Source organism: Metarhizium acridum (genome assembly GCF_019434415.1).
Source record: "Metarhizium acridum strain ARSEF 324 chromosome Unknown scaffold_141, whole genome shotgun sequence".
Lineage (NCBI taxonomy): Eukaryota > Fungi > Ascomycota > Sordariomycetes > Hypocreales > Clavicipitaceae > Metarhizium > Metarhizium acridum.
This window is the reverse complement of record NW_027094020.1, coordinates 1,504,310-1,515,839: the sequence shown is the minus strand read 5'-3', so window position 1 is coordinate 1,515,839 and position 11,530 is coordinate 1,504,310. Positions and strand designations below refer to the sequence as shown.

At 50.3% G+C, this 11,530-nt stretch overlaps 6 protein-coding genes across 6 annotated transcripts; 4 read left to right on the top strand and 2 right to left on the bottom strand.

Moving 5' to 3' along the window:
* Positions 1–1,400: 1,400 nt before the first annotated feature.
* On the top strand, positions 1,401–3,450 carry J3458_009123 (uncharacterized protein; the record flags this gene model as incomplete). The annotated part of the gene is made up of 4 exons (XM_007816739.2): positions 1,401–1,657; positions 1,753–2,019; positions 2,080–2,989; positions 3,077–3,450. 3 exons carry the CDS (start codon positions 1,401–1,403, stop codon positions 2,912–2,914), a joined length of 1,359 nt encoding a protein of 452 aa, XP_007814930.2. The 3' UTR covers positions 2,915–2,989; positions 3,077–3,450.
* A 1,037-nt stretch (positions 3,451–4,487) lies between these two features.
* J3458_009122 (uncharacterized protein) lies at positions 4,488–6,811 on the bottom strand (the record flags this gene model as incomplete). The annotated part of the gene is made up of 3 exons (XM_066119587.1): positions 4,488–5,452; positions 5,513–6,033; positions 6,099–6,811. 3 exons carry the CDS (start codon positions 6,809–6,811, stop codon positions 4,761–4,763), a joined length of 1,926 nt encoding a protein of 641 aa, XP_065975382.1. The 3' UTR covers positions 4,488–4,760.
* A 439-nt stretch (positions 6,812–7,250) lies between these two features.
* On the bottom strand, positions 7,251–7,646 carry J3458_009121 (uncharacterized protein; the record flags this gene model as incomplete). Its single annotated transcript, XM_066119586.1, has 1 exon — positions 7,251–7,646. One exon carries the CDS (start codon positions 7,644–7,646, stop codon positions 7,251–7,253), a length of 396 nt encoding a protein of 131 aa, XP_065975381.1.
* A 2,391-nt stretch (positions 7,647–10,037) lies between these two features.
* J3458_009120 (uncharacterized protein) lies at positions 10,038–10,301 on the top strand (the record flags this gene model as incomplete). The annotated part of the gene is made up of 1 exon (XM_066119585.1): positions 10,038–10,301. One exon carries the CDS (start codon positions 10,038–10,040, stop codon positions 10,299–10,301), a length of 264 nt encoding a protein of 87 aa, XP_065975380.1.
* Positions 10,302–10,489: 188 nt separating this feature from the next.
* Positions 10,490–11,017, top strand: J3458_009119 (uncharacterized protein; the record flags this gene model as incomplete). The annotated part of the gene is made up of 1 exon (XM_066119584.1): positions 10,490–11,017. The coding sequence occupies one exon, from the start codon at positions 10,490–10,492 to the stop codon at positions 11,015–11,017; it is 528 nt and encodes a 175-aa protein (XP_065975379.1).
* A 160-nt stretch (positions 11,018–11,177) lies between these two features.
* Positions 11,178–11,507, top strand: J3458_009118 (uncharacterized protein; the record flags this gene model as incomplete). Its single annotated transcript, XM_007816737.2, has 1 exon — positions 11,178–11,507. One exon carries the CDS (start codon positions 11,178–11,180, stop codon positions 11,505–11,507), a length of 330 nt encoding a protein of 109 aa, XP_007814928.2.
* Positions 11,508–11,530: the final 23 nt, after the last annotated feature.

Here is an 11,530-nt window from a genome sequence, read left to right as displayed (position 1 = left end):
TCATTTGAAAGGTGCTCACTGGCTATTGAAAGACCAAAAACCAAAACTACGTATCATGCAAAGACCAACGGACAAACAAGGCCGTCACTGGGGAGAATCCACCCGCGTTGCTCGGTTCGGTCCTCCAACACCATTTCGGAAATCTTCATCCCCCACATGCCTCACCCTCAACCCAGACAAACTTGACTCTTTTGTTCAACGAAACAAGGGCAACCTCGGGCTTGTAGCCGCTTTCCGCTCAGTGTTACTCTGCAAGCACAAAACTACTACTACATACATCCATTCTGGCTGTACACCCCTCTGCCGCCGCCCACGGTCCCAGATACTGCGTTTATAATGCGACACGGCCGTGTTCCTTTTACCACATCTGCAAGGGCCCTTGCCATCCAACCTCTGTGCCTGCGTCCATGTCATGCACCCTTGTTACCCTTGATATCCTTGTCCGTCTGGCTACGAGACGCGGCTACTGGACGACGCCACAACGTATGTACAGACGACACAGACTTACCCCCAGCAGTGAGCACCCCGAGATGAGGCTGCTGTCAGTCTCTCTCGGGCATAAAGGTCCAAGAATGGGGCACCGAGAGCCCCCTTGGTGTACAAAGATGCCTCTAGTTTCTCACTTGGACGAGTACAGCCAATGGCCATGTTGCCGGACTGGCTTTTCTCCCACGACTTGAGAATTCTAGTTGGTTTCATCCATCCTTCTGGACCCTCTCTTTCGTTCTCTCGTTGTCATTATCCATCGTCTTTGCTAGACGTTTGTTGTGCCTGTTTTGGCCGAGCGCCATCCTGTTTTCGGCTGAAGGCTTTGTCTGGGAACCGAGTGGCTTGATGCAGCTGCTCGAACACCATCAACGGCAAGCCTGATTAGCCGAAACAGATGTCCATCTCTTGTAGATCGGGCAGGACATGCAAAAGATTGTACAAATCCCTGATAGAGTCTTCATCCATTTCTCGACTTCCTGTCTCATTCCCGGTTCGTTGGGTTGTTCGTACCTGGTCTTCATCCGACAAAATCTTGCCCCCTTCCAACGATTGAGAGCGGATGCCGAGCCTGGGGCAATGATCTTACCTTGCTCTCATTTCACAGGCCCCCTCATTCTTCTTTCTATCAGATTTTACCGCCACTAAATTGCCGGTTCGTCTCATGTCCTTTGCCGACTCACATCAAGTATTAAAAACCAGTCCGTCCCGGCTCTTTGGTATAACGACGGATCCATCACTTGACCCTAGAGCCTCTCAAATCTAGAACCACGGCGTCACTGGGGTCTCTTTTCCAAAGCGGCTGGGAGGATTCGTTTGGCATTCAGTTGGCTCACTGTATCATTTATATGGACCCTGTTTCCAGGAACACAGTCAACGACTGAGTCCTTCGGTGCCACAAGCAGCCTCTGACAATGGTTGGCATGAACGAGAGTCAACTCGAGGCCATTAGTGCCATTGAGAGAGCCTGTTCAGTCTTGTCTCTTCTGGGCTGTCTCTTCACCATTGTTACTTTTTGCTACTCACGATCCTTTCACAAGCCAATCAACCGACTGGTATTTTATGCCTCCTTTGGCAACATGTTAACTAATATCGGAACTCTGATGTCACGGACCTTCTTGGAAAACGTTAATTCTTTTGGCTGCCAATTTCAAGCCTTTCTGATTCAACTGTACGTTGTCGGTGCTCCGACTAGCTGCATAATGACCCCCATGTATATCAAGCCTTACTAACGTTTTTCTTCTTCTTGTTTCCCCAAAACTACAGATTTATGCCTGCAGATGCCTTTTGGACTTTGGCTATGGCCATTAACGTTTATCTCACGTTTTACTACAAATTTGATGCTGAACGCCTTCGACGCATGGAAATACCCTACTTGATTGGCTGCTACGGCATCCCATTCGTGCCCGCCTTTGTCTTGCTTTTCATCAGAAACCACGATGGGGCACGCGTTTACGGAAATGCTTCGCTGTGGTGTTGGATCTCCTACGACTGGGATCTCCTTAGAATTGCATCTTTCTATGGCCCTGTCTGGTACGTGGTCATGACCCCGAATCATGTTAAACTCGACCCGAGTTAATACAAGTGATGCAGGATTGTGATCCTGATAACATTTTTCATCTACATACGAGCCGGGCGTACGATTTACGAAAAGCACAAGCAGCTTCGATGCTTTCACTCGTCGGACCCTGACCCTCTTTCGGTCAACGGCGACGCCATCTCCACCCTCAAAACCACAGAGATTACTGTCACCAGCGAGGTAGCGGGAGAGAGGGGAATACAGCTCGCCAGCATGAATCGTCAAGACTCCAACTCTGTGCCGAACACGAGGAGTCCCAACGGAGCGTACACAGTTCATATCTCAGCGGACTCGAACAACACTGTCCAGGCCTATGACGAACATGCCCTGCCCATTCAAGGGACGACACTACAGCATACATCTGCGGTGCAACTTGCTCCTCGAAGACCAGCTAACATTGCACGTCGACGCAACCATGAGCTGAACAACGCGGCCTGGTCATATACCAAGTGCTCTATTCTCTTCTTCACGGCAATCCTCATCACGTGGATCCCCTCGACCGCGAACCGAGTGTATTCCTTTGTGAATGACAAGGATGTCTCTGTTCCGCTGGAGTTTATGAGCGCCTTTGTCCTTCCCCTCCAAGGGTTCTGGAACGCCGTCATCTACGCGGTGACCTCCTTGTCGGCGTGTAAAGAGGTCTTGGAGGATCTGCGGTGGAAGAAGACATCAAGAGTGTCCGAGTTGGTTGATCAGAGGAACGGTCGCGACAAAAAGGATGTCGGAACACCCCGTAGTCGGACCGTCTTCAGGTCCCCTCCAGGCAGCTCCAGGACTTTTGCGTCTGACAGCACAACAGAGCTGGCCAAGGCTCGGGCACATTCAGCTGATGGCGGCCAACACTGCTGAGGTGTTGCAGCACCATAATACGAACCGAAGTCGCCAACACTATTATAATATTATTCTTCATTCTTCTGCATCATGGTTAGTGTTGATATAATTAGCTACTATTGTCTGTTTATTCTCGATTTTACGGCCTGCCTAACTCAAAGTTCCAATATGCGTTCTCAGGCATGATTCAGGGAAGAGTGTCTGTTTCCGGCCGTCAAGTCACATTGCATTGGAGGTTTTTTTTTTTTTTTTTTTTGGATCCAGGAGTCTGGTTCCTGTACTTGGAGATACCTTTGTAGCACAGAAACACGTGCTACTCCGCTGATGAAAGCCGCGTGTGTTTTGAATGAGCTGTTTTGGATTTTGGTGTCGTGTATTGTACATAGCCCATCTTGGATGTGGACATGTGCGAAGCTGCTTGTCCGCCGTTGCAACGAATTTAGCGCCATTTGAACGGAAACCAGGGCTTCATGGCGTACGATGGCGATATTGGATTGTATTGAGACACGACAGATGATGTTTCTGCTCTTGAGTAAGCTGGCCGTCTGCGACAAACCATGCAAAATGCCAATATTGACCATCTGTGATGTCTTTGTGTCTCCCCTGTTCTCCTATGAACACTGCAATCATCAGCTCGGCCCTAAACAAGGCCACGCGCTTGGCTTTGGCCTCGTCCCGCCCGAACCGAGTCATGGCCTTACCCCTGGCTGGACCCTGGACATTATCAATTCTGGTGGCTGAGTGGGGGAACAATGGACAAATTCTGTACGGAGTACTCCGTACGATGCCGCTGTCAGGTTCAAATATGACAGGTCGGGCGCCCTGACGCCACACCCTCCATTACTCACCGAGGCTCCAGCTGTTCGGTACCTCACGAGAGTTGAAGATTGTTGATGGGTTTCTCTCGGAAGACGAAGCCACGTGCAGGTGAGTCCGCGGAGACGGGCCACCGAGCATTGAAGCTTCGGCACGCATATCAACACAACCAGGATCTAAACAAGGCATCTTCTTGTCCAAGTGCTAGTGGGATTCTGGCACTCTTTTGTTAACGTCGTTGATTCAACGCCGTCTAGTTGTCGACCCCGTACGCCATTCCGGGCTGAAGAACAACCGTCCCCACGTGTTCCTTGCGAAATTCTCCACTGACGACTTGGGGACGGGTCTTGCAAGAATACAGACAGTAGTCGGGCGTGTAGCAAGACGAGGGTGCTGACTCACGAAAACTCGTTGACGATCCGATCCGCAACGGCGGCTGCCCGATTGAGGAGTTTGCTCGCTGGATGGCGGCGCCCAATAACCACCATTGAGGGTCATTCGGTCAAGATTTATCGCGTGTGGAGGGGGCGTCTCCGTCCGGGGTCGTAGCCTACGGACGTACAATAGACGGAGACTATGTTGATCGCCGATGCCGTTGTGCTGCCTCTGCCTTGGTGTCTGAAATGAAGGCAGGTCAAAGCGGTTTGCCATGGCCGTCATGTCTCAGCTCTGTTGCGGACAAACGATGGGAAAAGTTTATAGACCCTGATTCCAAGTCAGATTACTGAGGTTTTATATTGTCTCTGCGGTCTCCACCATGTTGAACTTGGCCATGATTTGTGGCACAACTGAAGTGGCAGTGCAACCCTAAATTTACAAGGTGCATTGATCCGAGTCGGAGGGGTCTGCTAGTCGGCAGTTGAGATCTGCTTTTATTTAAATTATCATTTTAAATACGTCATTTGGTCTAGAGCCATTGGGAGACTCGACGGTTTTTCATTCCGTGGTGACCTTTGCCGGCTCTGCTCGGGCTCAATGAAGAAATAGTGAGCAGAGCGTAGAGAAGCGTAGTGATTCAGCGCAGAGCCCGGCAGCGCCATCAAATGTTTCAATTCGATTTCACAGCCTGGATTGAGTAATACTCCCAGAAAGTCCCCAGTTCAAGGCACTCCTGCATGCAATCCGGGTCCTCCCACCACCAAGTGTCTGACGTGACGAACTCGCCCCAGACTTCTCTCCAGAGCATACGCCCAACAATACTCCTGAGCTCGGCCCTGGTTTCTTTGCCTTCCCTCTCCTGCCTCGCTTCCTCGTCGGTTTCATCCTGGCTGCGACTTATATTCCGAGGGTTCGCGTAGAACTTGGTGGTTGTCAGGGTGCTCCCATGCCCCCGCAGCGACGATTCCCCAAGGGCTTTTGGAAAGATGTAGCTGGGGGTAAGACATCGTGACTGCTGCCTAAGTCTCTGCAGCAGATGGTTCCTAAACCAAGCCCTCATGTTCTTCCCCAGCGCGTCTGTGTTCGGTATGGGGTCTATCAATAGTAAATGGTAGACTCCTCCGGACCTTAGGCATTTGTTGATATTGTTCAGAACCGTCGGGATATCCGACTCGCGGCAGAGCGAAGGCAATGTCATGGAATAAGCAGCGTCAAAATTACGAAGGGCTCCCGGCAAGGGCGAGACCGCATCCGGACTATAAACAGCGCAAATATTCGGTGCTGAGTCTGAGGAGAGTGGGTTGTCGGACAGGTGATGAATTGTGTTTTCGGGCCACAACGCAGCCAAGTAGCGCGCCGAGACTACTGTCAGTGTTAGCACTTTGTCTAACAGAAGTTGCGCTTGGTAGGACCAGTCATTACATCTAGGATCATATGCTGCCAAAATCTTTCGACGCCTGGTCTGTTCTAGTATTTCGAGCCCGTTTCTCAGTGTGCTTGAACCACTCGCGTCGTGTCTGTTGCCACAATCTAGATGGTGCAAGACAGAGAGCATCCATCGTTTCTTCTCCCCGTTGATTTTTTGGGTTTCCTCCAAGCTCAATGCGTTCTCAGCTGATGCTTTCAGTTTGGATAGCGCTGTTGAAGGCTTAGCTTGGGCCATCTGCTTCACCTCTGTCGGTAGATGCCACGAATCGGGCGACGGCTCGAACGAGGTGGTTTCTAGCTCCTTGGCTCTGAGTCCGGTCACTGTCTCGATCATTTGAACTGTGTTCCCCATTTCTGTAGTGGCAATCCATTCTCTCGGGCTGCGCCACAAGGATAAATCGTTGATGGGAGAGGGTTCCTGGGCTGGCTTGGGTGGTAGTCGTATTTGACATCTCAGGGGTGGTACCAACATTACTGGCTCATCCTGCGGCAATACTGGGCTTGACCCATGGACTCTGTATACCCTCTGTCAGAATTTCTATACTTTGTTTATTGTCGAACTGGACTTTGCTATTCATACCTGGATGGCGACTTGGGCGACACCAAGGGACTGGCTACAAACGACTGTCTTATGGGGCTTTGGAGATCAAACGAGCGCTGCGGCCAGATACCGGCCCCATTGCGCTGCTTCGAATTTCCATTTCTGTATTCTGTAGATGTAGTGTCCTCTTTCTCCTTCCTTTTCGTAGAAAATACGTCACTGTCGTCTGACTGCCTAGCGTACGACTCAATTGTGGCTGATGTTTCTGGAGCTAGTACTTCACGAACAGCATGAGCAAAAATAGACAAAATGCGCACAGACATGCCATATTCACCTTTGTTTTTTGTAATTTTGACGGCAGCAAACTTGCTTCGCCCCACTGAGTAAGATCCATTTCGTGATGTAACTTCTATCTGCAAGTCAGAGCAGCTGAGGATCGGGCGGCCACTGACTTGTCTCTGCTCGGCATCTGACATTACCGATGGAGAGCGATTGTTGAAGGAGCGATCGGGGGTCTGGGGCCCAGAGTCCGGGTTTATATTCTGCCTAGGGGATTCTTTTGAAGAGGATGATTGCCGAAGCGCTCTGGCCCGAAGACGAGAAATTGTAGAGTGGGTAGATGTCTTTGAGCTTGTTGTCGAGACCGAGTTTCGAGATAGGCTCTTGTCCTTGACACTCCTGTCTTTGTCCTTTCTCCCGCGATGCTCGCCCACTAGCTCTCGTTTTGGGTCTGTCCAGGCCACATCCCACATGGCAACAGGAGCCTATGTGGTCAACTCGGCGGATTGTGTTAAAGTTGGTGCGATTCTGCCTAGGCGGGACTTTTAGGCGCTGCCTTTTCTCGACGGGATCAAACGACAAGACCCCTGCTTCATTAAACAATACATGTAGCGAGCTCCAATTCCAAGTGCCACAGGAGGAGATGCTGAGGCTAGGATAGATGCTTGAGGTATGACAGGCAGTGTCTGGAGACGAGGTTAGAAGTCGAGCGGCAAGGGGGCGTTTTGTTGGCACCATTAATAACGGGCTATGGAATATGTTTTCCGGCGCAGAATCGGTCTTTTTTTTTTTTTTTTCGTACCGGAGTTTTTTGACACACAGCCTGGTTTTCTTCTTCTTTTTTTCTTTTTTTGGAATGACTGTGGTGAATATTAGTCGAGATTAGATGGTTGGCTAATGCTGGCAGAGAGATCAAGTTTGGCGTGAACTCTGCGTGGTGTTGCCATCCAATGGCGTGTGTGAAAGAACAGTCACACGAGGATTATTAGATGCAATGACCCGCTGCCGTGTAACAAAGAGCTTAAGTTCAGACCAAAGGAAGGTGAGAGATGTGTGACGGTGGCGACCCAGATGCTCGCTGGCTTGCATCAAGATGGGATGTCCCAGACTGCAGTGAACTGTGTTGAACTGCGTTGATCCACAGACTCGGCACGGCCAATCAGTGATTTCTTTCAGTTTCACATCAGCCTTAATTAGCGAGCTTAAATCTGACTTGTCGGCTAGGAATGGGTGCCTGTGGCGGGCGGAAGCTGCATGAGTTGGGATAGAATTGATTGCCTTCAGCAGCAGCCGGGGGGCATGCCGCATGGTAGTTGACAGAAGGTTTTCTCGCCACGCCGATTAGAACTATAGAATCCAATATCTTCACATACCTAGAAATGTTGCTATTTTTGAGAAGAAGAAAAAATTACGAAAATGTCGAGGGCGCCAACTGTTTTTTCTTTTCTTTTCTTTTTTTCCGGAGCGCGTGGCGGGCGTGGTAGTGTGTTTCCCACGAAACAAAGCGCGATGGTGAAACCAATGGGAAGAAAAATGTTGCTCGATGTCGCTTTTTGCTGCCTTGTGTTGGTACAACTAGACCGTCGTGTGTGTCATAAATCCTCGGCCATGTCCGAGCTTCCCTCTTCCTTTATCCACAGCGAACATGCTATTCACAGTCGTACAAACAGTGTCAAGAGTCCAATGTTCCCAGCTACCATCTGTCATCTGCCTGCAGCGTGTGCATCTGTGACACCAGCAGTAGATGATGGCATCGAGGCGAATCAGATGCCGCACCGCAGACACAGGACCATCTCCATGTTGCTCAAGGCCCATGTACAAGTCATTCCCCGAGTATGCCATGATTCCATGCCAACCAATACCACTGCATTAGCTGATGTCGCCATTGTTTGAGGCACACGTTGGCGTAGTTATGGCCCAAGAACAAAAGGGCCTTTGTGTGCTGTCCGGATGTTAACTTATATTCCCCCCCCTTCGGTCGGACCAATTAAATCCCACATTCGGGATTGTACTACATTGCATTCCTTTGCATTCCTTTCGCAGCCTGAAACAACCCCCAGAACCGTCTGGTGGCACTTGTATCCAAATTTGGGCATTTCTTTCAACAAGAAGCACGTTGGCAGGCCACCAGAGTTGTCGCAGAGCGCCCGCGCCGTCTTCCAGCTCTCAAAAATATAAGAGGAAACACAGTTTACCCAAACTCAGTCTTCAGACAACTGACGAGATGAAAGTGTGCTGCTCGTTGTTTCGTCCGGTCCTCGATCGTGGCAGAGCAGGGCCATCTAGTCGGGATACATCTCGGCATTCACAGCATCTTGAGAAACGGAGCACAAATCGAACCACGCCTTATTCTTACCGCGTATAGAAGTCTAGTTTACCTTGCATGCAATAAACTTCATTCTGGATAAGCGTGGCGTTTCGTGCCATACCCCATTGGAGGCTCTATTATCGCCTAGGCGTACGGTAAGAGGTTGTGCATCACTGGGCCGGACTCAAACAGGGCTGCAAGTCGATCAACATGATAGAACCAGGTTGCATCTGTCTGCAGCGTAGGCTCTGAAGCTCAGATATTTGTGACGCCCCATCTGTGAAGTCGTTTATCCGGCTCCCAAGTCGTCAGCTGCCAGCTGTCTCGCAGTGCCAGATCGGCTCGGGTTGTCCACGTGCCCTTGATTCACTTTTTGCTCAATTCATCTTGATACATTTTGAGAAACTTGGTTTCCTCTCTCGCCTTCCTTTTTCCCCTTTTCTTCCCCTCAGTCTTGTAAATGCATCATTGTCGGATCCACCATTTGCAATGCCACTTACAACACATGACGGAAAACAACAGTCATCTGCCATCGTACCAAGCCCCTTTTCACATGATAGGCCATCCATCATCATGGAATTACGTAAATTCTTCCGCTCCCTTGACCTCTGGGTAGCCAATTCTCGCGTTGGGAGCTACTTTCGCCTCGGGGACAGCGATAATGTATGCCAACACCCCCAAACAGAAACCTGCATCTTCTTTGCTAACCCGGTACTCACTTAGCCAGACAAGATAGACAGTGCAAGCTTCTGCCGGGAAATTCGAGCTGGGTTGACTACCTTTGCCACAATGGCCTACATTATTTCCGTCAATGTCCGTCACGTCCTCTTATGGCCTCTGTCTGGAAGCCCAAGTCTTGACGATTTCTTAGGCATCTTTACTTTCTCAAACTGGCGGTCCTTGTGTTTGTCATCTCGAGGACAAACGCAAGTGTGATGGCATCCCAGAATTCAAAGCCTGCAAAGAAGGTTGGTGAAAGTGTTACCATTTCCTCAGTCACCAGACCATCCTGACTGATGGAGCCCAGATGTTCGACGAGAGCTGATCACTTCCACGGCCGCCATCGCCGGGCTATCGTCTCTTGTATTTGGCATTCTAACCAATCTCCCTGTTGCCCTTGCGTAAGTGACTTTGTTCGCGGTATAGTTTGGAATACTTCCGCTGATATGCTGATATAGTCCGGGTATGGGACTCAACGCCTACTTTGCTTTCCAGGTATCTCGACCACCCCATATCGTCCTTGAAGCATGCCATCCATATCTCAGGAGCTAACACAAAACCTTTCTGGCTAGGTTGTCGGTAAAAATGGGAGCGGAAAGATCCCGTATCAGACCGCCCTCACAGCCGTCTTCATCGAGGGCATCATCTTCGTAGTGCTGGCACTCAGCGGCATGAGGCAGTGGCTGGTCAAGCTGATTCCCTCCACGCTGAAGGTCGCTACTGGTGTCGGCATTGGATTTTTCCTGACAGAAATTGGATTGTCCTACTCGGTCGGCATCGGAGCCATCACCGGCGGTGGCACAGAGACACCACTGGCCCTGGGAGGATGTCCCCCTGAACTTCTCGACACAGAAACTGGAATGTGTGACTCAGGCCAAATGACCAATCCCAAGGTTCGAAGTCTCGCTCCAACAACTCCTTTTTTTTACAACTGACCAAAGGGTGGGACCGTAGATGTGGCTCGGCATCTTTTGCGGCGGTATCGTCACGGCCTTCCTGATGGCATACCGGATTAAATATTCCCTCGTCATTGGCATCGCTCTCGTGTCTGTCATATCCTGGCCGTACGTTCTCCTACTCACGTATATGCCCTCATTGGCCTAGTTTTCAAAAGTTGACTTGAATGGTACTTAGTCGTAATACACCCGTCACCTACTTCCCAGACACGGAGGAGGGCAACTCACGCTTCGACTTCTTCAAGCAGATTGTTGCCTGGCACCCGATGGACAAGACTCTCAACAAACTCGACTGGACCTTCAGCGGCGGTGGTTCGCAATTCGCACTCGCCCTCTTCACGTTCCTCTATGTCGATATCATCGACGCCACAGCTACGCTGTACTCCATGGTTCGTTTCTGTGGCGTCGACGATCGCAAGGATGGTGATTTTCGTCGTTCCACCCTGGCATACTGCACTGATGCTTTTTTCATCTCCATTGGTGCCCTTTTTGGGTCCTCTCCTGTCACGGCCTTCATTGAAAGCGGAGCCGGCATTGCTGAGGGCGGTCGAACTGGAATCACCGCCATCGTTTCGGGGCTGTGTTTCTTGGTTTCCATCTTCTTCGCCCCTGTTTTCGCCTCCCTACCTCCATGGGCAACTGGCTGTACATTGATCATGGTAGGTCCAAACGTAGCGTATAAACTGAACCTGTAACTGATGGTGAGGAACAGGTTGGCTGTATGATGATTCGTCAGATAACGCAGGTCAACTGGTACTACATTGGTGATGTACTGCCTTCTTTTGTTGTCATGGCCCTCATACCGTTCAGCTACAGCGTTGCGTACGGTCTCATTGCGTAAGTCACTGCGTCCCTATGGCAATCGATACCCAACTAACCCATCGATCCAGGGGCATATTTGTGTACACCATACTAAACGGTCTGGTCGGAATTGTTGTCTATGTAAGCGGTGGGCGTATCGAACCACGTGAGTATGATCTCAAAGAGTATTGGACATGGAAAGGAATTGGTCGTCCACCCTGGTTCGTAAGAGTTTTGAAGCACCGCTGTCAAGACCAGAATGAAGGTCGCAACACCACATCAGGCGGCAACGGAGCTGAAGACATGGACGGCTCTTCTTCCATGACCCGAGTCAAAACCATCTCAAACGACTACTCCACAGCAAATGATGAAGCAAAGGTGTGAGGTTCGCAAAACAGCGTAGGTCA